Below are 27,607 nucleotides of genomic sequence, written 5' to 3' on the forward strand. Positions count from 1 at the left end.
CACCGATTCAGCTCACAACGCGCCGCATAGTACCCGCTCGCGAAGACAAAGGACAACTCACCCCAAGCCCTGCGGTCCTCTATGTATCAAGGTGCTCCATCTGGACAAGAAGCCGGAGCCCACAGAGAAAACCCCACACGCGCGGGGGGACAACGCTCTATCCCGTACAGACGGAACAGGTCGGCATTTTTTACTGATACCACCTGCTCCTGTAGAGCCAGGGGTACGGGCTCTTCCTCGACGCCCACCCACCCACCCTTCCACGCGGTAGAGAGATCCACCACCCCCCCCACCACCCCCCACATGCGCTGGTGCTACGGAGCCACGTGCCCATAGCACCCCCGCCACTCCCCGCCCCCACCTCGACCGCCACTCACAGTCGTCGAGTCCGCGGAGCAGCGCGGCGTCGTCCCCGTCGGCCGGCGTGGGCAGCGGGCGTCCGGCCGGCTCGCGCCCGCGCTGCGCCACCTCGTCCTCCGTGAGCTTGCGGATCTTGTACTTGACCTCGGACATGGGGAAGTGGTAGCCCATGCCGGCCGGGCACGTCTCCCGGAACGCGGCTGCGGGCGCGGACACACCAGGGGCGCACGGCACGCGCTCGTCACTCTCGCGGCCCGGCACTCCCTCCCCACGTGGCCCGGTGTATCGTGCACGTGGAGCAGCACTCACTGTGTCCCTCCGGGGGGCAAGGCTCGCAGTTCTTTCCCCAGGCCTTGCCCACGCTGCAGCAGCAGATGTGCTTGGTGAGGGGGATGGCGATGGGCAGCGAGCAGGAGCGGCCGTCGGTGGCGCGGTAGCACAGTCCCGTCTTGCCCGAGAGCAGCTTGTCGGCTGGGACGACGGTTCGTTCGACGGAGCGTGCGTAGGGGTGGCACAGGGTGGGGAGGGGTAGCAGCAGCAGCGTTGTCACCATCATCATCATCATCACCACCATCATGGTCATCGTCGCCGTGGGCATTGCTATCATCACTGGCATCGTCAGCGTCATCACGGTCGTGATCATTGCTATCGTCATTGGATTCGTCGTTAATATTAATTGATGATTTGGTTTTGATATAAAAAAAAACCTCAATTTAATTTATGTGTGCCATGAAATAGGGCCATTACGCCAATTATATATTGTATTGCTAAGGCCACACACCACACAGTGTTGAGATTAACAACAGCTAGCTCCATCCCAAGGGCAGCTGTACCTGCGTGGCACAAGATGACTCAGCACCTGACCTGCAAAAAAGGAGCAGTAGGGGCCGATGCTTGCCACGTTTAGGCTCAATTGAGTCACTTGGTTGTCACGATCGTTTCCATTCGTTATGATCAACGTCGTGATCTCATCGTTTGGTAGCGCACTGTGTTACGAGCCCGGAGTGTGCGAGTAACTGAACCCGGTCCTGGGCCTCGCCTAGCTCGACTCAGCCTTAAATGAGTGACTGGTGCAGTGTGTAAACATCAATGCTTGGGAGACAAAGGCGGCCGGGCGTGGTAGTGACGGCCAAACCACCCCCCTCGTGTGTCGTGCCGGTCTTCATAAGTGTTTGCTCACAGCACTTGCTCCAATAGTCTGTTTAAGGCGACACGGGGGGATCTTCGTATGGGTGTTGGTGAGAGATAATGTTGCTCACAGATGCACTGGTGGCTCGTGGAGTCGAAGACGTAGCCGATGAAGCAACTGCAGGTGTAGCTGCCCGGGCTGTTGAGGCACGTGGAGTTGGGGCAGACTCCGCGCAGCTGACACTCGTTAATATCTGCACAATCGGAGCGCACAAACCCCCCCCCCCACCACCCCTCCGTCAGCGTGCAAATATTGGGCAAACGCCAACCCACATTCGCATATTCTTTGGTTCTTTCGGTAAAGTCACGTAGGTATAAAATTAAATGAATCACGACGTTTCGGGTGCAACACAAGCGTCCGTCAGCAGGTGGGAAAGCAATTTTATACCCACGTGACTTTACCGAAAGAACCAAAGAGTATGGATTCCTGCAGTCATGAAAACTTCAAATCAAGATTTAAAGTTTGCATGTTTACCGGGAGGGAATCACGCCCGCTCGGACAACCGGGTTGAGCGCCAGCCACAGCTTGCACGCGACGGAAAAGGTGCAGCCCTGCAATTGCTCGCTCATGCCACCGTGGGCAGAAGGGCCGCCACTGAACGATGCTACGGAGAGATCCATCTAGAGGGTCTTTTTTGGCCTACTCTTCCATGCTGGGAAGAAAACTTGGCAAGGGTGCGAGTACACGATTTACCCCACCACACCAAACCTGCCGGTCGACTCACTGTGGCTTGTCACCCATTCCTACTGCTGGGCGGACAGAGAGGATTTCAGAAACCCCCTTCTATTGTTTCAACTGCCACGACGTCTAACCGGCGGCATCGGGGTCGCAAGTTCCGGCGTGTTGATCACTCCGCTGCCGCCGTCCGGGGCAGGCCACGAGTTGAAAGCCGCAGCGCGACCCTGCCCTGTTATTTTAGTCGGGAGCGTGCGCGGGTTTAAAAAAAATTGGGACTGTTTTTGCTTTGCGTTAAACCCGAAGGTTAAGTCAATAGCGTCGGAGTGGCGATTAGCCCCGCGATTGCCAGGGTGCCAGGTGCCGCTCACGCTCCTGCCCACCATCGCCCCCCCCACCAACCTACCCCGTTTCGCATTGCTGCCCCAAACAAGAAGAAGAAGCCGCCCACAAATTAGACTTCGTTTCCGACCGAAGGTGGGCTAATGTTTTGACCCAGACATCGCACGGACCCGTCTGTGCCGTGGCGTGTGCACAGCACCTGGCTGCCCCGCCGCCTCGCCCCCCCCCTAAATCCCACCGGCCCCGCCCCCCCTCGCAAGCCCTCGTTGGTGCAGAGGGCTTTCATCTGCGCCGAGTTATTTAACATCCCCAGCCATGGAGGAAGCGCGCTAACGCGCCGCAGATGTGGGGACACGGGCGGTCCTGCTGGCGGGACGGTGAGCGGTGAGTCGAGGAGGAGGAGGGCACTTCACGCCTGGGCTCGGTAAGTGACCAAGGATTCCAGAGGCCTCCACGATGACCACAATGAGGATGATAACGATGATGAAGGCACGCGAGGATGCACGTCAATTCTGGCCCATGAGGATCGGGAGTGCTGCAGCGATGCGAATTGAAGGTCATTCAACAGTCCCCTTTGTCACTCCACCGCGCTGTTCGCAGCCCAAACGCGCGAGCGTGGGAATTGAGACACCGACGTTCATCCGTTGCGATGAACGGCCAAAGCTTGTCACCCCAACAAAACGCTGCCCTGCTAACGATAACGACAGAGATTACAATGTAGATACAATTCATTCGCATTAATAATATTAATTTAAAGGCCTTTGTCAATACGTTGCTGGATGAAGGCCTCCTTATGTCCTGGTGGTTATGAGGACAGCAATGGGTTGTTGAATCTATCTGCCCTGGGCTCTGACCCCATTCTAAGGTTTCCACCTGTCCTGGTTATCCCAGGATCACCCAATTTTTTCCCCTATGGAAATCGATACTTATTGCAGGAACATTACAAGTTATGGTTGTCAGCTATCTAATATTACACGATTTACATTGGCGTGGAATTCTCCCCCTTCTTCTGGCATTGTCGGATATTCTTCTTCCCACGATAAGTCCTGTTTTTTGTTTTGTTTTTCATAACCCAGAGGTGCCAACCCCCCTGACCCCGTGCTGCCTGACACCGGCCGGCGACTCTTCCTAGCGGGACGCTTACAGCCACGACCGCCTCCCACCGTTTGCTCGCCCGCGCGGCGATTGTTATTCCTTCTCAGCCGCCGGGAAATACCTATTTAAAAAAGTATTTAAAAAAACCCGCGGCAAACTGCCAAGCCTCTGCTGATCAAAGGCGAATGTAAAAACAGCGGGGGGGGGGGGAGAAGAAGCGGGGATTATAAAATGAAGAGCAGGCCCCGCGGTCATTCGTCAAATTGGGCGAGCTCTGGGATAAAACCATCGCGTCCCAGCCCATCGCAGCCTGCAGGGCCGCCACAGGAGCGTCGGTCGGCCGTTCACCTCCGTCGCGTTGTGCGCAACCCAGCCGGCGTCAATGTACCCATTCATAGGCGGTGGGTAATAAAATATTAATTCTTGGAAAGGGGCCTGACATTTTTTTTTCATCATAAGTTTCAACGTATTGTTTTTACAGAAATTCAATATTTGTTTAAGTTAATGATCGGTCATTTTTTTTTTCCATCTGACAAGGAAAGCGAGAAAGCGCCAGGTCGTCCACGAGCAGGGCCGCAGGGGTGGGACTGGCGGCGCGTCCAAGGGGCCGGCCTCTGGACCACGGTCGCTCTCCGCCACAGCCCGGTGCGGCGTCGTGGACGGTTCCACGCCTGGAGGCTGTGTGAGCACGCTCGGACTGCCCACTAGGGCTGAGGGGCTAAGCCCTGGAAGTTTTCGAAAAAGCCCTAGCCATCCGTCACCTACGTATATTCCACCATGGCTTCCTGCCCGTTAGGTGAGCAGAGATGCATCGACTCATTGATTAAAATCAATTCGTAGGCGAAAAATCCACACGTAGCAATACACGCTAACAATTGTGCACCTCCGATTAGCACAGGTGGCTACATACGGTGCGAAAGAAGTTCTACGTATAAACATACAGCTGAGAATATCTTGCGTGTGTGTGAGAAAATTTTTTGTTTTGTAATTGTTGAATATAAATGGTGTGGACTTTTTACTTATTTATTTTTGACCATGTAAGGGCCACTGAGCGATATAGCTCATTTGTGGCCAAGTGACCTGGCCACAAATGATAGCTGAATGAAGTGGCTTATCACGTGGACATTTATGGCAGCCAAATACTCTAAACCCATGTTTCGAAACGTGGAGGGAGAAACCGCAGGATCCGGAGAAAAATCGTCGCGACCACGTGGAGACATAAAAACTCCACATATACAGCAGGCGTCAGGGTCGGGATCGAACCCACGCCCTCCTGTATACTAGGCGAGGTAGTAAACATCTAGCCACGGTGGCGCCCAATGACAATGACTCCATGCTCCATTCGCCATCTTTGAAAGCCGCCCTTACACAATCATGGAATCAGGTCTCGGTGCGCGCCGCTGCACGTTTCACGACTATTATTGTTATCGTTTCGAGACGGTGCCAAAGAATGAAGTGAGAGGAGTAGGGTTCATTTTAGCCACAAGCACTTTGCGGAATGCGTCCCTGCATCAACACCTTCGTATTATCCCACGGAAACACTTTCACTTTTCAATAATGTAACCACCTCTTGGATTACGCTGGCATCTCGTGAAGACGGTGAGCAGGGAATGTATGTATGTATGTTGAACTGCTTTTGCACCGTACGTAGCCAAGCGTACTAATCGGAGGTACGGGGGAAGGACACCAAATTAAACACAAACAGCAGTTCTGAAGAAATTAGTTTTTAATCTAGATTGAAAAGTGGCTTCCTCATATCGTTTCTCTCTTGTCTCTCTCTCTCTCTTGACTCTGTCAAAAATGTTTCGCAAAAAAAGCCTGCGAACATTTCTAAGGTTCAATCCATCTTCTGTTTTATGAGCAACCCGCAGATGGACGGACCACGGTGAGCATTTTTTTTTACGAATATTTCTCGCAGGAAGCATGAGGCCGTGAATATACTGCGTCTATAAATGCCCCTGAGAAACGGTGCACCATTCATGCTGAGATGGGTAGCTTTCCCCAGCCTTTAATAAGACGAGGATGAATAATAAACGTTGAGACAAACGACCAGCCAGTGCTATTGCCAGCCCACTGGGGGCCCTAAGCAGAAAATATTTGTTGGGGTGCATCACGATACGAACAGACTCAGACACATTTGTGGTAACGAAGTTAAAATTCTTATTGTGATAATAAACGATGATATTGTTTGTATGTTTACAAGGATCTGATTTCCACTTGGTGGGGTCATATTTTTTTCTACGTGAATCTGGGCCCCTGCTTTCTTGAGCTTCTCTGATGCCCTACGACCTTTTGCTTCGTTTGCTTTCGCCCCCCCCCCGTCCTGGCGACTACCAACCCAGAGACCGGCGAATTCGCGGGCACGGCGCGACAGCGCGCCCCCTTAAATTTCTCCGAATTCCGTCGTAGTGGTCGCCGCCTAATCCTTTAATGTGCCCAAGACCACATAATTACAGCTTGCAGGCCAAAACCTATTTTCCCAAACTTCCTGCATTTTAGGATGCCCCTAACCCCCTTTTTTTTTTGGCAAACACGTTGATTTAAACGAGGTGAGGGGGGGGGCGGCGTGGGTGAGGAGAAGGATTAGCGAAGCCTTAAAAGCCCGAAACGGTGGCGCTTGCCGAATCGTTTCCCCCCCCCCCCCGGCGTACACAATCGAGGAAAGGGCCGCCCAGGCTATCGTGTTTAAGGGCGGTTGGAGGTGAGCGGTGGTGATGGCTTTTTAATTATTGCTCCCGTCTGGAAAAAAAAAGAACGCCAAGTGCTTTGTTCCCGTTTTAAACATCAAACGCATCAAAGGGCAGGTGTGTGCGTGCGTGCGTGCGCGCGCGCGCCACTGTGCTACAGCAGCCTTAGCTGCTCTGCATTTGGCCGTCTGACCGCGGCCAGCCGAGTGCCGTGCGGCTGGCCTTAAAAGGCGCACATTTTCCCGCAACTGGAGAGATTCGTCGGAGCGCGCCAAACCCGAGCGAAGGTCGCGTACGGCGAGTGGCGGCGGGCGTTGAACACGTTTGGCTTCACACCGCAGGTCTTCCTGGCAAGATAAACTTCTATCAGAATGGTCACGAGTTCGCCTCCCTGCACTGGGTAAAGCTTTTGTCGGGGGGGGGGGGGGGGGGGCGCTGGGGTATAAATAGGGAGGGGTTGCCACTGTCTGGGTTCGACCCGGGGAGTCTGGAAATTGGCTTTTGGTGCTCGGGTGGCAGAAATCCGTTCGCGTCGAGATCTGGCGCCGGTATCGCGCTGAACTTCGTTTCGGTCGAGTGCACACTTTCGACGAACATACCCAGAGTGCTGACTGAGAAACGCGTGTGGGGTTAGGTCCGCGGTGGGAAACGGTGGGCGGCTCTAAGTGCGAGTCGCGCTACCGGGTGGGTGGGGGTGGGGCGGTTCCCGTGGGTTACCTTTGCAGTGCGTCGAGTTCTCCCTGCGGAAGCCGTGGGGGCACTCCACCAGCTCGCCGTTCACCATGATGGGCTGCCCTGTAGCGGACAGAGAACGAGAGGGGGGAGGAGGAACAGTCGAGGGGGCCGTTAGTGGGCCGCGTGCCTCCGCCTGGCGCCGCGGCGTGAAAACCGCGCGTTCGCCCTCTCTCTTTCCACACCGAGGGCCCGGGAAAGCCGTGGCCGCTGGCCGGTGAGCTTCCCCTCCGCGGAGGCAGCCCACCGCCGTTTGGAACGCGGCTACCGTGGGTCCCCTTCCGCTGCATAATCGCAGCGGCGGCGGCGGTCAGTCCACGCCGACTTTTGAGAGACGCTTTGAGGCTCCCCCGAACTGTGTCAGGCAGCGCTCGGGCGATACTGGGGGTCTTGGCTCGCGCGTGTTACAAATCGCATTCTTGTTTTGTTATTGTTGTCATTGACCCCGCCCCCCCCCACACGACGGGAGTCACGTCGAGGAAGATACGTGAATAATACCTGTGTAGACGTGACACGCAGTACGGTGAACTTCTTTCGCACCGTACGTAGCCAACCGTGGTTATTGGAGGTGCGGGGGGGATAAACTGAATACAAAAAAGCGGTTCGAAAGAAATGAGTTTTCAATTTAAATGATTTAAAAGTGCATAGCTGCAGTGGCTTCTTAATATCGGAAGGGGTGGTGCAGGGTCAACGACAAGAATTTGGCATAAAACTACCACGTGGCCTAACTAAAAACCAGACGTGGAATCTATGGGACCCTTTTTCCAGCATCAAGATCATGAGAAGAATAACAATAGGCTTGACCCTTTACGGCAATAATACAGGAGGTGTTAAGATGTTCAAACATCAAAATAAGCACCGATTGCATCAACCAAACATGCTTGTGGCAAAACAGGCAAACAAACACGCATTGACAATGCACGCGTTGTCTTTGAAACTGATTGGCCCTGACGGCTTCGTCTCTCCAGTGTACAACCAGAGAATGGCAAAAGGCGAACAGCGCAAACGCAATGCACAATTATCAAAGCATTCATCGCTTGGGTTGAGCAATCATTGCGCTGGCTACGGGGACCGACGTTTGAAGTGATGCCCTCGCTAAAAGTGTAGCAGCCACCACGTGGTGGCCCCTACCGTGTCCCAGACCCTCTCGTCAACCCTGTCACGAACGGTCAGCCAAGCCGTCAGCCAACGGCGCTCTTCCTCACCCGATCAGCATCCCAATCGACGAAAAAAACCATCCTCATTCCTCACCCGATCCTGAAACAAATCCCGATCGCTAATCCCAAACCTATCGCCGACACTCTTCCTAACCCCCAACCATGTTCCAATCATCTTCTTGGTTCTTTCGGTAAAGTCACGTAGAATGGAAATAAGAAAATAATAAAATAAAACATAATAAAATAATTCTCACGACGTTTCGGTGACAACGCAAGCAGCGTCTCCCCGACAGACCTGGTCTTCACCTGAGGACGGCTGCTTGCGTTGCGGCCGAAACGTCGTGAGAATTATTTTATTATTTTTTATCTTATTCTTTTATTATTTCCATTCTACGTGACTTTACCGAAAGAACTAAGAAGATGAATCCCTGCAGTCACGAAAGCTTTAAATCGAAACATGTTCCAATCCCCACGCTACCGTCCCCCCACGAGCACAACACCGCATCGCCACGAGTGCCAACGCCAAACGAGGACCGAAGGCTGCACAGTGCCCGTAGGAGAGCCGATGGGCCGTGGATCTTCTCTCTCGGTGAGAGGGGGCGAGCGACTCGGGGTTAGGAGTGGCTGGGACGCGGGGGGGGGGGGCTGCCACCATGAGAGCTTTCTCTGGTCGGGGGTTGGGGGGTGGGGGAGGTGAGAGAAGGTGGTTGGGGGGGGGGTGCAGCTACTCAGCGTCCACACGGGGAAACCCTTCAACCGCACGTCCCGCGCTCGCCGCTTGACCACCCATTCTGCCGGCGACCTCTGACCAATTGCGAAACGACCCAAAAGCCGTTTAACTTAATTGCTCAGAGCTATCAGACCGGCTAATTGCCTATCCGCCCCGCCCCGCCTCCCACCCCCAACTCAAGTACCTTCTCCTAACTGAAACAGAGGCTCGCGCAGCCCATGGCGCCCGCTCTTGCTGTGGCGCTGTGGCCTGGACGTCGGGCATCGCGGGCCGGAGACACGCCACGTCTTCCTCGTTCGTCCACGTGCGCCGCGGTGGCGAGATGTTAACTGCCTCGCCTGGTATGCAGGAGGCCGTGGGTTCAACCCTGACACCTGTATATTTGGAGTTGCATGTCTTTTTCTCTCTCCGTGGTCGTGTGGATTTTTCTCCGGGTCCTCCAGCTTTTCCCTCCACATTTTAAATCAAAGCGCGTTCAGAGCGTTTGGCTGCTATACATTTGCACTTGATGATGAAAACCACTTCGTTGGGCTGTCATTTGTGACAGCCAGGTCGCTTCGGATTAAGAGCTACAAAGCTCGGTGGGCCTTACCTGCATCACAAAAAATAGTTCCATAACTTTTAGTTTGCAAACAACCCGTGGCGTCGTCGTCGGTAGTTTGAAAAAAAAAACGCAAAATTCTCGTCCCGAGTGCAGTCCCGGCTCCACGGACGACGCGACCCACAAGGTAGGGGGGGGGGGACCCCCCTCCGAGTGTGTTGAGAAATGAAGGGGGGGGGGTGTGTTGGGGGTGGGATCAGGAGCCTTTCTGGTACAAATTAAAATTCTTCGCGTTTCGCCGGTGTAAAGTCACACCGGAGCGCCCGAGGAACGGCGTACACACGAGGCGACGCTCGTGAGGGCCGGCGTTGAGGCACAGCGCTGGCCCCTCGTAATGAAAACTCTCCACGTGTTTTACGCGACGGCGGTAATATACGTTCTTTTCGGATTATCTGGGTAATGTATATTGGACGCCGCATATGGCTGGAAGCGAAAGGGAAAAAAGTGAGATTGAAGATATTCCATGTGGCGGTGTTATGTCTCCCCGCGATCTCATGCCATCTCCGCCTCCCTCTCTTGCAAAGCTCGTAAGAGTCCGTCGAGATCGTGGGTCCGATTCCGGGTTTCAGCCGCCTGTGATTAAACTCCCCCGGGGTTCCCAAGTGCAGCGAGATGTTGGTCTTAGCCCGATCTCCGATAACTGCACGAGAAAGAAAAAAATCCGCAATATTTCATTTAGTCCTGCACTTAATTTGGATACATTTCAGCTCTAAGTAATTAAAAAAAATTTCGTTTGACTATCACGAGACGAGCATTGCTCTCGTACACCGGGTGGGGAGACGCTACCCTCAACGGTGTGGACCGCAGGTTGTTTGAAGAGATCTCAACGGTAGCTCTGTGACATCCACTTCGGCGAGGCATTCTCTCGCGCTGTTCCGCGAGAGCTCTGAATGACACGTGACGACAGCAGCGCGATCCGGATAAAATTGTCGAATGATGATAACAAGAGCGAACACATCTCGAGAGGACAGTTTTTTTTTCTCTCCCCCCGCCGCGGACGCGAAACAGCGCAACGAGTCGCGGCGGCGTCTGCAAGTGATAAGTTCCGTCAATAAAGTTGTAGGAGAGCGTTGGGAAATTAATGTTGAGTCTGCTGACCGGCGCTGTGAAAGCAGAGATCCATCAGATCACTTCAAAAGCTGCTGGACTTGTTCTGAGCAAAGAGCAAAGAGCCTGGGGCCCTTCGGTAAGACTGCGGGCATGGGAAGTGGTACAGTCTGCGTCTGCTGGGAATTTATTATTAAAAGATGTGCCAGATGTCCCCCTCTCTCTCGCTCGCTCGCTCGTTCCGACGTGTTCGTACGAAATCATCTTTTTCTTATTTTTTCTTTAACTTTGTTATCGTTTCTCAAAAGTATTATTGTTTCACGGGACACAGGACCAGCCCAAAGTGGGTCCCCCCCCCACTCCCCCCCCCCTCCCCATTCATAACGAGCATGTGGCAGTGATCATCTGCTATATATGTTGTGGTAAACTAGCGGCATAAATTCCACATTCCCATGACAGGGGCGAGTGTATCCACAGCACAACCACTGTGTGACTTTCCCCACGAATGTCCAAGTCGATCCTCGACCGGGATTTGAACGGGCGACCTTCTTCGCTGCGAGTCGAGCACTCGAGCTGCGTTTCCCCCCCCCCTCCCCCCCCCCATTTCGCGCCCCACGGGAAGGGATACCCCATCGTCTATTTTTGAAAGCGGCGAATTCGAACGCAAACTTTAAACAATCCAAACACAAGCACGTAGGTCTCGTGAAGTCATCCGTGCGGCGATTTGAGTGCTGTCCCCCTTGTGATCTTGATAGGTTTTCGCCTGGTGACTTCGTTTCACTGCCACGTGCATGCGAAAGCGCTCGTTAAAGCATTCCACGTTCATTTCGTTATTTCGTTCAGGATAATTCTCATTAACAAGTGCGACCCGGGCCACTAGTCTTCCAGCAGAGGTCGATGACTGCTTTGTACAATCTCAATTCGGGCGTTTTTCTAATTTGGCAAATGTGGAGGCTGTTGCCGGAACACGATGGCTTACTCTCAGGTCGCCGGGTTCATCACGCCTCCGATTAGCACGGTTGCTTTACGTACGGTGCGAAAGTCAGTTCAACGTACACACACGCATAGCGCACTGTGCTCACCACTGTGCCATCGCTCCCGACAATAACACAATAAGTGCACACACACACACACACTATGACAGCCGGAGAATGAACTCGCAAAATAAATTAAATGACACTCAGATGTTTCGATTTAAAGCTTTCTTGACTGCAGGGATTCATATTCTTGGTTCTTTAGGTAAAGCCACGTAGAAGTGAAATAATAAAATACAAAAAATAAAACATAATAAAAATTTTCACGACGTTTCGATTGCACCACAAGCAATCATCATCAGGTGTGAAAACGACAGCAATCTTCACTTCAGCAAAAATTTTCTTGCTGTAGTTTTCACACCTGATGATGATTGCTTGTGTTGCAATCGAAACGTCGTGAGAATTTTCATAATGTTTTATTTTTATTCTTTTATTATTTCCCTTCTACGTGACTTTACCGAAAGAACCAAGAATATGACACTCAGATGCCCTGCGCGGCAGACCGAGGTTATTTGGGGCTGCGTGCCGCCTGAAGGTTGCCCACTTGGCAGCGTCTGTGCGAGACGTCGGCGCAGCAGGAGGGCCAATCAATTAACGCACTTTTACCGTCGTTCGTTAGCAGCGGGGTCACCGATCTCCGACCACTGGACCACATCGTAACGCCGCTGCACGCCACATGAGGACGTGCGTTGAACTCCTTTCACTAAACCGTACGTAGCCGACTGTGCTAATTGAAGGACAAACAATTGCCGGCAGCGTCTCAGGAATTCACCAGGCTCCTCCTAAAGCCGTCCACTGGCTCACTCGCTGACATCGACATGAATATATAAACATTGCCGATCAACTCTCCACCAGACGGAATAAGGAGTGTCTATTTGAGTCGATGGATGTCCGTGTGAGTCTATGGTGGGTCTCGATCTATGACTATGTTTCCCTACGCGAGTCGATGATGTGCCCTAAACATCGTCTGTCTCACCTCTTCCCGACTGAACAACCGCGTCCAGAGGGATCAACCATTACTGCAGCGGAAACAAACATGAAAGTCAAATAATTGAATTTGGGACCTGGAATGTCAGGACCCTCATGGACAACGCTAAAAGCGAACCGCAATCGTGGCCCCGGGAACTCAGACGACACGACATTGACGTGGCTGCCCTGAGCGAGACTCGGCGGGCAGGGGAGGGGCAGCTCAGGGCACAAGGAGGTGGCTGTACCCTCATCTGGACAGGCAGACAGGAAGAACAACGGCGGATGCACGGAGTTGGTTTCGCCATCGACAATTAACTCATCAGTCAGCTTGACGAGTTGCCTATCGGAGTCAGTGAGTGCCTCTGCGTCTCAAGCTGGTGTGGGGGAGCCAATAAGCCACCGTCATCAGCGGATATGCCCCGACCCTTGACGCCGACGATGAAACTAAAGCAGAATTCTACGCCAGCCTTGACCAGGTCCTTTCTACCGTTCCTGTGGGAGACAAACTTCTTCTTCTCGGTAATTTTAATGCCAGAGTTGGAACCTCTGGAATAGAACCATCGGCAAGGAAGGAGTCGGAAAAGTGAATTCCATCGGTATCCTGCTCGTGACTAAATGCACGGAACATGGACTCATCGTCACCAACAACGCCCTGTTGCACTAGGAAAAATAATGATACAAAACATCATTGGAACATCCGCGATCTAAGCATTGGCACTTGATCGATTACGTCATTGTCCGTGCCCGGGATGACACAAATGTATGATTCACCCAGGCTGTTCGAGCAGCTGATGATTGCTGACGGATCATCATCGATTCATCTGCTCAACCATGTCCATTAAACTGGCTCCTAAACGTCGAAGGTCTCAAGGACTCGATTAAACAAGACCTCTTCCGCCAATGTCTCAATGGGAAACTTGAATCACCACCAGTGGGAGAATGTGGGCAGCGCTTGGGATGTGTTTAAGTCCACCATCATTGACACCTGTAAAGGAGAGACACTTGGAGTCTCTACCAAGACACATCAATGGGTGCACCACCACAGTTTAGTCCACCGGCAGGTCACTCGTGGTGGGGTATTGTGGGTAATTCCCACCTCTTCCAATAGACCTGACGTGGAAGAGTAGGCTAAAAATAGACGACGTACTGTGCGCGAAGGGTATTTACTGTTCATGTATTGTTTTGTCCCATTCGATCCGCTCGTGAAAATGCAACATTGGCATATATTTTGTATGCATTTGTAATCATCGATTCTTGCACGTGTGTATCAATACATGTCACGAGAGTAAGAATCACTTTTAATCAATGTATCGATATCCGCCATGATCTCTCCACTGCTGGATGAAGCTCAACCAACATGAATCTATTAACAGATGCATTACTTCATTCCCGAATGGCTCATGCAATTCTCACACCGAGCATTAGACTGGCGACCTGGTCGGTGGTGCCGTCACAGTCCACCCTCTGCTTCATCATTCCAGACACTCAGACCGATAGAACACCACGGCACAGCCCCATCACGGCGGTCACGACTCCAAGTGTGGTCCAACTGTGAGCGGCTATCCCCCTCGTCTAAGCGTGTCACACGGCCCAGAAATAGATTAGCCACACGGGCCCCAGATCGAGCTCGCAGACTGCCTCGGCAACCCTGGCTTGGCCCAATCTTCAGGTCAGCGAAGCGACCAAATGGGCTATTGTGTGGCCGTGGAAACGCCGCATTAGTGCCACGCAAACTGCCCACCGGGGAAGAGGCAGCACGGACAGATGCACACGACCCTCTGTAGCTGAACCCAAGCTGCCCAGTTATAATGGACGACGCGACGTGTGCGATGCGCCGTTAAACTGTGAATGGGGTTAACGGCAGCCCCTCGACGCTTTAAAGTGGATGTCTGTTCCAGATGTGCCCGTTGAATAATTCAAACCCATCTGCCACCCGGCAATCGCTGCTGTGCCACCCAGACACTTCCCATTCCGTGCAGCGCACCTCCTCCTTCTCCTCCCGCACTCGCAACAAAACCCCCAATTGTTGTGGCCGAGTGGGTTGGTCCCAGCGACTGGGTCACTCACAGCAGGGGACGAAACCCAAGTAACGACCCTCGGCACATCAGCTGGCATCGCGGGCATAACTCACAAATGGCACCGACTCGGCTCGATTGATTCTATTATCCACGTTTACCTGTGGCCTTTAGCTCCTGAACATATTGCCATACGAAAGAATAGGACAGAATCTGTGGACATTAATTGTGGTACCTGTGCGGCTACTTGTGGGAAATAGAATGAATTTTCTGTCACTTCTGGTTACTCGAATCAGCAGAAAGCCACGGAGAACAATATATCTCGGGCGACAAGATAAGTGCGACCCTTTGTGTTGGAGAAGGGCCCATGGGAGTGGATATCGCAGAGCTAACTTCTGAGTTATCCACAGAATAAGGGGCAGCACCTGGATTCGAACCCAGCGCAATGACCTCTGACTCACACGGCCACCTCACGTGTTTCCTGTTTAAAAAAAAAAACACATATATTTTGTGTTTTGTCAGATTGTTCCGACGACCATCAGTAAAGAAAATGTTGTTGTGTTTTTCATAGCACCGCTTTGGTATTCCGAGCGGAGAGAAAGTCAAACGGTATACATCAAAGAGATCTTCGGCAAAAGCAATTACACTGTTACTCTGTAATTTATGCTCTTCCTTTTTTCTCCGAAGGAGTCAGTCGATTTCTGATCGCCAGGTGTCCAAACAAAGTGGAAACTACTCTCCATGAACCCGTTTCACGTCGGATGACGGCGCACGCGACCATGGGTGTCTTTTTTTGGCAAGGTCTCGTAGCAAACCGACAGGGAGGGCAATGCAAACAACTTGGCTTAACTGTCGCGCTCAATTGACCGTGCTTCAAATGAAGTAAAACCCCAAGACAATCATATTTAGCGATCTGGTATCATACCGGTCAACCCATACGATTTACTCCGTATTCTTATACAGGGAAATAGAGTTTTCAGGTCCATACGGCATACAGCCATTTCAATACGGGCAAAACATATGTCTGTTTGTTTGTGTTTCTCCCTTGTGATGGGACCTTGTAGGATGAACGTTGAGGTTTATAAGGGCACGGGGTGACCAATAAGGTTTGTATTAAGGTAGGCACTGATAAGGGGTTGACAGGTATGTGGTATACGAAAATTAAGTGCATACTGGCCAATAGAAAGGAGCTCCATCAAATGACGATAAACAATGGAAATATTATAATTTACGGCTTTTATTTCAGCCTATTCGCTGGATCAAGGTATCACCATGCTCCGTTGGTCGTGGGGGATTGTCAGGCTGTTTGGAAACGCTAGAGCTGGAAAAATAGAATGCAGGGCCTTGTTAGGCCGAAGCAATCCACTGCCTGTGGCCACAAGTACCCCTGTAGGCTGGCACAGTGCCAGTAATAACGTCGCTATTTAAGTCCAAATCCATGGCGGGAGGTAAATTTGCCACCTGCCTTGGTTTTCCAAGGATGTCCTGTTGTTGACAAGGTAGAAGCTGCCCTGGGAAATCTGTAAGTCTTTTTGGGACATGAAAAGTCCTGACTTTTTTTTGTTGCATAATAAGTGTAGTGACATCGCGGATGTCACTGTATAATGCCGGCTTTAGAGAGGCACGGCGTGCGATGTATTGACATCGCGGGCACCACATATATGTGGATGCAGTACCGGCCCTAGAGGGGCTCGGTGAGCGCTGACTGACAGCGCTGGATGGCACCACGCTCTGCGTGCAGTGCCTACCCCGACAGGATGGGGTGTCAGGGTGACAGCAACGGGAATGGGGTTACTATAGGCCATGGCACTCTGGTTGACCCTAGAGGACACGTGACCGGTAAAGTCTACACAGGGCCCCCAGGTGGGGGCTAGGGGTGGTCACGTGTCAGGGCCGAGATCCTGCTCGAGGGTTCTCGAAGGTGGATATAAGCCGGGTCCCCGAGAGGGACCGGCTGCTGTTGTTCATCCTGAAGAAATCTACGTTTTATGTTTTATGTCCTACAAGAGTCACCAACACGTGGACCTGGATCCAAGCTGGGGTCCGGTCCGTCGTAGCTAGTTCCAGTGTAATTACTGTAGTTAGCCTGGTGGTCCACCACCATAGGTTGTTATCTTGATAAGGGGTAGTACCCCGTGTGTTGGTTTTAATAAATGTGTTGCCTCCAAGAAGTGCGTCTGCGACTTAGTTGAACCCACTACAATAGTGATAGACCAAATTTCGATTTAAAGCTTTCGTGACTGCAGGGATTCATCTTCTTGGTTCTTTCGGTAAAGTCATGTAGAAGGGAAATAATAAAATAATAACATAATAAAAATAAAACATAATAAAATAATTCTCACGACGTTTCGGCTACAACGCAAGCAGCCGTCTTCAGCTTGCGTTGTAGCCGAAACGTCGTGAAAATTATTTTATTATGTTTTATTTTTCATTATTTTATTACTTCCCTTCTACGTGACTTTACCGAAAGAACCAAGAAGAGAAAAAAAAAAGTCATAGACCACTCAAGACTGCCCATTCTTGCCCTACCGCACCTCCGATTAGCACGGTTGGCTACATTATGGTGCGAAAGAATCTCAAACATCATACATACAAGGCAAAGCATTTACATGTAGTTCTCCCCACTTCCAGTATTGTCAGATATTATTCTTTCCATGAAGGTTCTTTGGCATGTAAGCTGGTCGGAGGGTGCGACACTTACCCAGCTTCTCCGGACATCGGTTGCACCGGTCAAGGCCCCAAGCTGCCCCGACGCTCCCACAGCACACCTCCTGCCTCGTGAGGCCTGGCAGAGGCTTCACACACTGTATCAACAACAACAACAACAAAGTGTTTGCATTTAGCTATTGCTACATTTCTGCCCTGCCCTGCTTCTACACATATGTTTAGAACTTTGTCGCGATTCAGCTGAAATGTAATGCAATGGGGTATTTTGTGTGTGTGTGTAAAGTCATTGTTGACCGTCCAAGCCCATTAATACGCTACGACTTGACAACCCAATTTTCAATCGTGCGCGGCTGAACACCGGATTTGAACCCGGGTTCCCAGCGGTGCTGCTCCAGTGCTCTGACAGCGCCGTCAAGACCCCCACCTTGTTGTCTTTGATGTCCACGTAGCATCGTCCCAGCATGGGCGCACGGGCTAGTATCCTGGGCTGAGAAGGATCAGCTCCACCCACAATGGCCTGGTCCCTCTCCTTGTCCCGCTGCTGCTGTTGATGCTGGTGCCCACCCAGCGCGGCGAGCGGGCGGATGCGAGGGCTCGGCAGGGGGTGTGGCGGCCGGTGGGCCTGGTGGTGCGAGATGTTGAGGCCGTCCATGAGGCGGGCCACCTGGTGGATCTGCACCGTGGCCTCGGGCGGGTGCTTCACGTGGACGTTCACCAGGTCCGGGTAGCTGGGCAGGGACCCCGGCGCGGACACTGCCAGAGCGGCACGCGGCGAGAGAGAACGGGCGGCGACGCACCGTCAGCCGAGACAGAAGGTAACGGGCACGCGCAGAGTTTGTGTTGCTCGCAGACAGCGGGGGAGGCGCAAACTTCCATCTATATGCCTCGTGACAGCGCGTTGTGTGACCACCACATGACAGAAGAACAAGGCCGAAGAAATGTTGTACAAGCAATGCACATCTGTGTGTGTTGTTTGACCGTTACATTGCATGTACACTGCTGTGTAAGCTTTGTCTAGACCACCAACTCAATTGGGATTAAAAGTATTTGGCCATCCCCTTCTGATGGCAATGAGACCGAGAGTCAACCAAGAGCACGGTCTATGTGGTGGTCTCATGGCACGCACACACGGGATACGAATTAGAGTCGTGCCCCCCTTGCTGTTGGTGAGGATGAGCACTCCTTTGCTCGTTGTTATTTCTCATTAATTCCAGGCAACACACATTCGCCTGTGTTGGTAGCATCTCTCGTCATTTGCAGAAAGTGTTGGATTCGAATTCCTCGGCCAAGGTTCATCTGAATTCCAGGTGCGGTTGGCGCTGAGACTTTACAAATTTGGGAGTGAGGGAGGGATGAATGATATCGTGGGGGTGGTGTGGCATGCGGGTGGGCGGGGGAGTAGCAGAGCTGGGAGGGGGGGACACGTAGTTGAGGCGACGTCAAAGATGTCTCGTCAGCTGAGGAGATAAACTGAACTGAAGCTAAACTATTTTTATTTTACCAGGTAAGGCCCACTGAGCTAGAAAGCTCTTTTTCAGAAACGACCTGGCCATGATTATGTATAGCTCAACGAAGTGGTTTATCATCATGTGGAAATGTGTAGCAACCAAACACTCTAAATGCATGTTGATTCTAAATGTGGAGAGAAAACCGGGAGGACCCGGGTAAAAATCTACACGCCCACAGGGAGAACATGCAAACTCCAAATATACAGCAGGCGTCAGGGGTGGGGATCGAACCCACGACCTCATGTATACCAGGCGAGGTAATTAACATATCAACCCCCTTGGCGCCCATGATGAACACGGCCCTCACCCTGCGTCGAGTTGCCGATGGTCGACAGCGGGAACATGTAGACGGAGTGACTGGGCTGACTGGGGCGACGGCCGCCAGAGGCCGCCTGGGCCTCGCTCCCCGTGGCGGCCTGCCCGTTCACATCGTTGGTGAGCGCCGGGATTTGGCAAAACTTTCCCGTGAAGTTGGGCGGGCACCAGCACTTCTCCCTGGCAGCGCACCGCCCGCCGTTGTGGCATGGGATTCCGCAGATCACTGAGGGTGGGAAAGAGATCATCGGTGGCAGGTGGAGGTTTTCATTTCACAGCAAATCGTGGCATCGTTATCATGATGATAATTATTATAAAAGACCATGCCCTGTATATACCGAAGGAAGTCGTACCGAGTTTCATCACGGCGTTTGGCCAATTGAATTGAGGTGAGTTTGGCTCCATGTGGGAGGATACTGGAGTACATAGAGAACACCCACGATGCTTGAGGGGTAACACTCAAGGATTCCTGCTGTTGTTGATGCTGATGCCCACCTTGCAGCCCCGAACCTATAAGGCCTGGTATTCCCAGATAGTCTCCCAACCCCACTGATATTCCAAGATCTGATACGATCAGTACCATTCATGTTGATTTGGTCAAAACGACAGATTGATTTTTCGGATCGAACAATCATTCGAGCAAAAAGTTTATTTGAAAAGGCAGGTGTTATCATTGCAAATGCTACCCCTGGCACTGAGCGCCGAAAAAGAACATTTATGAAGCGATGGCACCATGGGGGAATTGGCGCAGCTGCTACCTCCTCCAATGCAACAGCGAGCGTCCATTGCCGTTCGCTTTTTGGCTCAGAAAATCGGCCGCCGTGTGCGCGCACGCCCGTGTGTGTGGGCTGCCGATGCGGCTGCCAAGATGCGAGATTGCTAGGGGGGGTGGGGCGGGGGTGGAGTGATACGGGGCCAGAAAGATAACACTGCCGCGTGCGTTCATGTCACATGCAGAATAAATTGGCCTGCTACCCCAAAGGTGTCCCCCAAGGTGGGTGGCGGGGTGGTGGGGGGGGGGACGTACGGTTGGACGTTGTGCGTGCCCGCCAAGAGAAATGGGCTCAAGGTCATTTGGGCTTGAGATTTTCACATGCGATGCTCTGCGACGCATCTCGGGCATGCGCGATCCTTCAAGTGCCACGGAGATCTGCCGCTACGTAAACAACTACCGTTGTGTGGACTTCCTGCCAGCAGGCGCGACACGGCCGAGGTTTAAGATTTCACCGTTCAGCGTGAGCGCAACGTGCAACGTCTCCGCACTGCCTGCGAATTAAAATCCAGCACGTGCCACTTAGAAATAAAAAAAGAAAGTTAAATAAATAATCCGCCAGCGGTAAATGACACGGTGAAATTCTGTACCGCCACTGGGGTGGTCTGGATGCGGTTCACTACCCAATGAACAAGCAAAATGAAAAAGAATAACCCTTTGGAGCCCCCGTAACAATTATTAATATTCGCCCAGGAAAGCCTCACTGAGCCTCAAGTTTCTTTTCCAGGACAGTTCTGCATTGGGATGTTAGGGTAATTCCATTATTGAGTGAAAAAACCAAAGCACCCGGAGAAACTTCACTACCCTTACAAGGAGATTACATTAAAATGTCTGCACAGTTTAAAGAGTCTACTGCTGTACTGCCAACCTCCTGACCACATCGCATCCCAAGCCTACAACACCCGTTACTCCCAGCAAGTGTCCTATCCAAGCGCCTGTAACTCAGGTTTAAACCTTGAATCGCTTCTAAAGTTCCGACGATAGCTTTACAGGACATTCCCCACTTGAGTCTACCGTAGTACTGGCCGACGGGGGTCGCCGACGAAACCTGGGCAGTGACCGGCAATGAGTTTCGTGCAGATGTGCCGAGCACGGCAAAGCTGTATGGGCCGTGGGCTCACACACCGACGCGGAAGCCGGATCCGTGCTGCGGGAAGATAGTCTGGCCGTCCTCGGCGATGATGGTGGTGACGTTGCCCTTGGAGCAGGAGGTCTTGCACACAGAGCCGGCGCAGTCCAGCTTGCAGATCGTCGGCGTGAACACGACCTTGATGCGCTTGGGGACTGGGACCGAGTAATTTCCTGGCAAAAGGCAGAGGGATGATCTTTGTCACCAATATCAGCATCATCATCGTCGTCGTCAACGTCATTCCACCAAAATTCATCATATATCCATCATGATCAGCTATGATCATCCACTGCCAGGTAAAGGTCTTCCCAAGAAGTTTCCATTTCTAATTGTCTCGTGATGCAGCAATGTATGTGGCTCCTGGGCTGATTTCATAGATCCATCTCAGTCGTGGAAGTCCACTCGGGCACGTTCCCTCCTGAGTCTCAACCATTTGCCATCATCTGTGCTCGCGACCTGCCGACCATGCCCACTTATTTTTTACTAACAGTCAAAATGAGGATCCCTCTAACTTGCGTAACAACGAAAATCAGCATGCCGACATGTTCACCCACCCGCCAGGCAGTGAGTTTTTTTATGCATCTCAGACCGACGCCATGACCTCAAAAACTCCTCACCGTTCTCGTCACCGGGCCTGGGCACGTACTGCAGACCCAGGGGGTCCCCATGGCTCAGGCGTCCACTGCCCCGGCCACTCAATAAGCGGTTCAGCGCCTGCCGCCCGATGATCCTCTGCCTCACCAGCCTCTGCTGGGGACCCAGGTGAGGAGGTGCTCCACCCTGAGCTGCCTGCCCTTGGCTGGGTCAAGAGGGAAATACAAACGCAAGTTACTAAACTAAAACTTGTATTTTACCAGGTAAGGCCCACTGAGCTCTGTAGCTCTTTTCAGAAGCGATCTGGCCACGATTGATAGCTTAATGAAGTGGCTTGTCTAAACGCATGTCGATTCTAAATATGGAGGGAAAAACCGAAGGACCCGGAGAAAAATCCGTGCGACCACGGGGAGAAAGAGAGACTTGCAAACTCCAAACGTACAAAATGCGGTAGGGCCGTGATCGAACCCACGACCTCCTGCATACCAGGCGAGATTTTTTTTATTGAGGCAATACGCGGGCCCGTTACATCGCATTGTGATGCAAGTATATACCGTCAACATAAACTAAACCGGTTATATAAAGCAGAGGATAGACAGATGAGGAATGGACCCGCTGCCCCAAACCAGGCGGGGTCCCACCGGAAGAGGTACCAGGCGAGGTATTTAACAACTTGCCACCACGACGCCCCCTCGAGTTAGACCAGGGGTGGGTAACCTATGGCCTGTGACTTCATTTTCACATGGCGTACGGCCACGTGAAACCTACCAGTTCAAAACGGTGCCCTCCCCCCCGCCGAGCGATATTTATGGGGACCCCATCTTGAGGGTGAGACTGTCTCGGCCAGGGGTCGGCAACCTGCGGCTCTTTAAGGACTGCCTCATAAAGTTATTTATTTATGACCGCCGTCTTGTGCTCACAACGTGCATTGCGGCTCTTGAAATATTGAGGTGTTTTTTTCACCGAATTCGAAAAAAATGCCTCTTGTTATATTAATTTAGTTTCCGACTCCCTGGTCGAGGAGGAATGAGGCGGGACGTCTTAAATGAGGTTGGGGAAGATTGTGTCCAGCATCACCGAAAAGGACAGTGACCCAGAATCCTGCACGGAGAACCTAGGAGACCTGCCTGGAGAAATGAGAAAACGTTGGAGATGCTTGCGAACCTTTTTAGAGCCCCTCCGCTGACTCTGCCTGGTGAGGCCTGTGAGGCCTAGTGCCTCGTACTCAGCCTCACGCTTGCCTGTAACTGCATACAGATGCTTAATCTCTTTCCATCAACCAAGTGCGACCTTGCTAGGTGCGCACCAACTCGTTTAGTACAGTGCCAGTGCCTGGAGAGGCCTGCGAGTAGATCTTAGTACAAGGTTGCAATTCCAGCAACGGGAGAAAGCCTGGGAGCCTATCCCGAGTGCCACTGAGCCTCACAACCTCACCACCTCAGTGACCCTGCTCAGCTTGTGCTCCCCAGACCTTCAAACCCTGCCAGCTGCACAACTCTGCTTGGTCTGTGCCGAGACCACCTTCGAACCCTGCAACCTTACCACCTCCACACGCCGTTGGGCTTGTGACAATACCCCGCAAAGTCTGTGACCTGTGCAGTCTTACTTGACCCCGTGCCCGAGACCTGTGACATTCAGATCACAACCCTTCTTTCATGACTGTGCATCGGCATCTGCTGGACTTTGATCATTAGCCATTAGGACCGTGTTGATCTGGTTGCAACCTAACCGAGAACCTTTGCTGTTTAAAGTTGATCTTGTCTAATTGACGAATGTTGTATTGTATTGCCCTGCAACGCCCAGAAAGCCTTGAATATGTCCCTCGTGTTGCTCGTTGCGAACCCCAGTATTTTATTTGCTTGGACTATCGTCCTGGCAGCCCTGCAGTTTGAGATGAAAGCAACCGAGACTTTGTTTGTTTAACTTGCACTTTTGCTTACTTTCATTTGGAACGGTGAGAATTCTCGTGTTCGTTGGTTGCTGTTTGATGTGTCTGCTGACTCCATCTCGTGTTCATCGGTGGCTGTTTGCTGTGTCTGCTCTCATGGACCCCCTGCTGACTCCATCTCGTGTGAGTTTGGGCTTTTCGGAGTTTCTCCAATTTGAGCCTTTTAGAGGCGACAGCCTCAAAACCTGATTCGACCCTCACATGGATGTACACTCAGATCACTGCAGACAAAATAGTGGAATATTTATAGGTGAACGAATGATTGAGCAAATATTTAGGAAAGCGTTTGTTTTATTTTACTATGACCACATCAACAATGAGATTCTGGAAGAGACTAATGCGAATAAAATGTACCATTATGCCGGACTTTTTGACCGAGCAGAATTTCATGAAGTTGCCCGAGCTCTCACTAATAAATACACAGATATAATAAAAGCACAGGACATTACATTAAAACAGATGTAAAGCGGCGTGAGCGGGCACGTCGTGTTTATTTGTTACTCGTCACCCGGGCTCAAGTTAGCAGCGGTGGTTAAAACCTTTTTTAAAATTACATTCCTGGCACCGGGGAAGGTTCCAACTTCATCAAAGTGGCGATCTCAGCTTCCAGAGCCATGATGGCTTGAGAACAACATTCTTGTCTCCATAAATCAACACTGAACACTCGGTTAAGCAAAACACCCGCTCGCGTGTGCTCGCACAAACGGGTTCATCTTTAAACGTTACATCCTGGAGCTGGCTGGAGCGCGACAAATAAAAAAAGAAGGGGGGGCTAATGTTTACAGAAATTAAGCCACCGCTTCGGGGCTGACACTAACAAGGCTAATAGCCTCAAAGCGAATGTGGAAAAATGCACACTGTGTGTGGAAAGCGTCAACACATGGCACGCACGCTGCCAAAGTACACCCCCGTAATGCCTTCTCGGTGGCGGTGACAATGAAACAATAACGCGAGCTGTCTCAGCCCAACGGGGTCAGAATGATGCAGGGGAAAAAGCTTGCGAAAGAAACAATTGAATTACCCCCGACGATTAAAAACGCGACGAGCAAAACGACGACAAACGACAGCGACGGGGGGCGATTGCGATCTTTGAAGTCCGACGTTTGCGCTCGTGGCCATCGCGCATTCTCTGCTTGCCCCCTTTGAAACGGAATCAAGAAAGGGGACACTTAGCATAGTTTCACCGAGAGAGTGCCGAGCCTCAGCACGCGGAAACACGGCTCGGGCAATCAACATGCCAGAAGCTGGAGAGCTGCTGTGAAGTGAATAATCCCGGCACGTTCAAGCTTCAAGTGCGTCAACATCGGAAGCACGCCGGGGTGCGGTGGGGGGGGGTGCTGCACGCACACCAGGAGCGTGGCGCATAATGGTTTATTTTTCTCGACACATACACACACGAACATCAACTTCATGTTTCCGCAGTTATTTTAATGCCGAGTGAAGCGATCGGCCCCCCTCCCCCACCCTCCAAAAGGAGCCTTCTTCACACCTTGATTATAGTTACATAGCCGTAGAAAAAGTTATAACGAGCCGTTGGCAGGCTTTGCCCTCGGACAATCACGTTTAGGATTCAGTGTACCGTATTTTTTATGGGGTGAGGGCAGTGAGAATGTTTTTAAAATGCGGCATCAAGGAAACTACCACTTGCCTTGGTGTTCGAATCAAATGATTGACAGACTGACACGCCTACCCAATTGCTGTGAAGGTCATTCATGGGGGTTGTTTGACCAGACATCACCATGCTAGTATGAGTTTTGTTGAAGACGAGAAGGCCCGTGAATGGTTTAGATGCGACTTGCCATCGATATTAGCCGTGGCAAGGAATCAAACTCAGATGGCAGAGCTCGTTGCACGGTGTATCTGCTCGTGCGTCACTGCTCACCCCAACTTCCACTTCAATGTTAGGATTGTTATCAAGGTCCACCAGGGAACCATTGCAGAAAAGAGGAATCAATTGAGTCTTTCCTTTGGGGTGGCCCATTTATCGATACACCATTAATTTCTAATGACCCTGATTTACTTCTAAACAGGCGATTGAATAGTTTGATAGCGATGGCTCCGTTATTCTACAGAGGAGATCACTGAAAATGTGAACATGTGTATCAAGATTGGAGGGAGACGTGTACATGGAGTTAGATGCTTTGAAATACAATGTTGATTTCTCTGTAATTACACACTCATTTTGGTGGGATATCTATAAATGGACAAATTTGGCTTCCAGCATAAATAGGCAGACAATTACGCCTCCTTCCCATATATGTCTCCCCGCGTAAAAGGGTTAATTCCCTTATCATTGAGACGGGTCGGAGATGTGTAAGGAAGCTTGTGAAATAAACAAAATGCAGTTTTCTTCATCATTTATTCCTATAGTTTTTTTTCCACGGCGTATCTATCGGATCACCCTGTTATCTAATTACGGGAAGATGTCAACTGCTGCGAAGCAATTCAAAGCGGCCGTTCGTTATCCTGAACCAAGTTTTATCGGCTGCCACTCTCTCTCGTTTGCTCAAGCATTTGGGCTTCCAGGCAAAGTTGTCCACTCAAGCAGCACCCCCCCCCGCCCCGCGCGTGCACTCTGCGGTTATCGGACACAGCGAAGTTAACAAACTTTGTTTGTCAGTGTGCCCCAGACTCGTTTCTGCGGGTGAATAACGACCGCCGCGAGCGACGCCCCGCTACGGGAGGAACTTTGCGACGGCGGAGAATCTGGAGAGCGTCAATCGGGCCCAATTATCTAACCGCCTCTACGAGTGCAACATCTGTCAAGCTCACGAGAGCTCAGTGTGGGTGCTTAGCTAATTGCCGCTGAGCCTGTGGCCGATTGCCGATAAGGCCACTTCACCGCCTCCGTCGCTGCCGCCACCCTATCTGGGGATCAACAGCCCAGGGGGGGATGTACTTTACAAGGTGCGCGTGTTTCACGTGGATGTGTTGTTAACAGAAGCACTCGCGCGGCCGCCGTTCCAGATCGAGCACAAAAACCTCACCCACCCGACTCCCCCCACCCCGTGGTCGTCGACAGGGGCTAAACAAAACTCCGCAGAGCCAGGGTGAGCACGCCGGCACTTACCGCGCTCGAATCGAGTTTATTTATTGAACACATTTACCCAGGAATGCGCTCTTTAAGGCGTCTTAAACGTCCCGTTTCACAAAAGGTGTCCCCGGGGCAGCGAAAACAAGAGCTGTGCGAGGCCCCGCGTAGGTCTCGGCGTGTCTGCGACCAAGCTAAGCGCGCGCACGTGGGCACAGCTCGCTCGGTGCGTGCCTGCGGTCATGCACCCCGCGCGTGTGTGGCCGTTCGTCCCGACGTTTCGCTCCGCGTGCCAGGAGCGAAAACGTCGGACATTGTTGGCGAAGAACGCGGGCGGTCACGACCGACCTGAGCAACACGCCGGTGAGCTGTGCAGCAGCAGCAGCAGCTCTGATTGGCAAGGCTAGCTTACGTACGGTGCCGAAGAAGTTCAAAGTACGTGCACGCAAGCCGCCAAGGCACAGGCAGTCGCTAACATTTGGGGCAAACGTCTTGGGTCAGAGCAGAGAGATGAGTCATGCTACGACAGCCAACTACCGGGGCATCGCAATTGCTGAATCACAGCCCACGTGCTATGGGCTGCTTTACAAATTCGGCAACATCATCATTCGCATCAGTCATCGTCTACCCACTGCTGGATGAAGGCCTCCCTCCCCAAGCCGTTATCTTCCCTGATGGGTCGAACGATACAATAATCGATGTGGCGGTGTGTACTGTGCGCAAGCTGATTTCATCGCTCCATCTAATCGATCGAATTACGCGTTAGTTGGGTTTCATCATCATCATCATCACTCCATGCATTGCGGTCGCTGCCATTCCATGATAAGTCTCGTCCATAGGCCATCATCAAACTATTCAAAGTCTTCCGATTAATACATATCATCGTCATTGTCTATAGTTGTATAAACTATGGTTTATTTACGGTATAAGTGATTTGTTTGAGCACGTCAGACCTTGTGGTATTTTATAAGATTTTCTCTCGAGGCAAGAAAGGTGGACACACTTTTGAA

General features: G+C 51.8%; 1 protein-coding gene across 1 annotated transcript in view; it reads right to left on the reverse strand.

The window, feature by feature from the left end:
* LOC144728859 (latent-transforming growth factor beta-binding protein 1-like) overlaps nt 1-27,607 on the reverse strand; it is a 108,178-nt gene that overhangs the window by 68,026 nt on the left and 12,545 nt on the right. The window contains exons 4-12 of the mRNA XM_078608550.1: nt 21,642-21,823; nt 21,021-21,197; nt 19,116-19,349; nt 17,725-18,053; nt 17,335-17,437; nt 7,066-7,143; nt 1,620-1,742; nt 670-831; nt 378-560 (exon numbers count right to left, since the gene is read on the reverse strand). Coding sequence (XP_078464676.1) covers nt 378-560; nt 670-831; nt 1,620-1,742; nt 7,066-7,143; nt 17,335-17,437; nt 17,725-18,053; nt 19,116-19,349; nt 21,021-21,197; nt 21,642-21,823 — 1,571 coding nt within the window. The remainder of the gene's footprint in view (nt 1-377; nt 561-669; nt 832-1,619; nt 1,743-7,065; nt 7,144-17,334; nt 17,438-17,724; nt 18,054-19,115; nt 19,350-21,020; nt 21,198-21,641; nt 21,824-27,607) is intronic.

The sequence above is a fragment of the Lampetra planeri genome, chromosome 30 (genome assembly GCF_965212315.1).
Source record: "Lampetra planeri chromosome 30, kcLamPlan1.2.h2, whole genome shotgun sequence".
Taxonomy (NCBI): domain Eukaryota; kingdom Metazoa; phylum Chordata; class Hyperoartia; order Petromyzontiformes; family Petromyzontidae; genus Lampetra; species Lampetra planeri.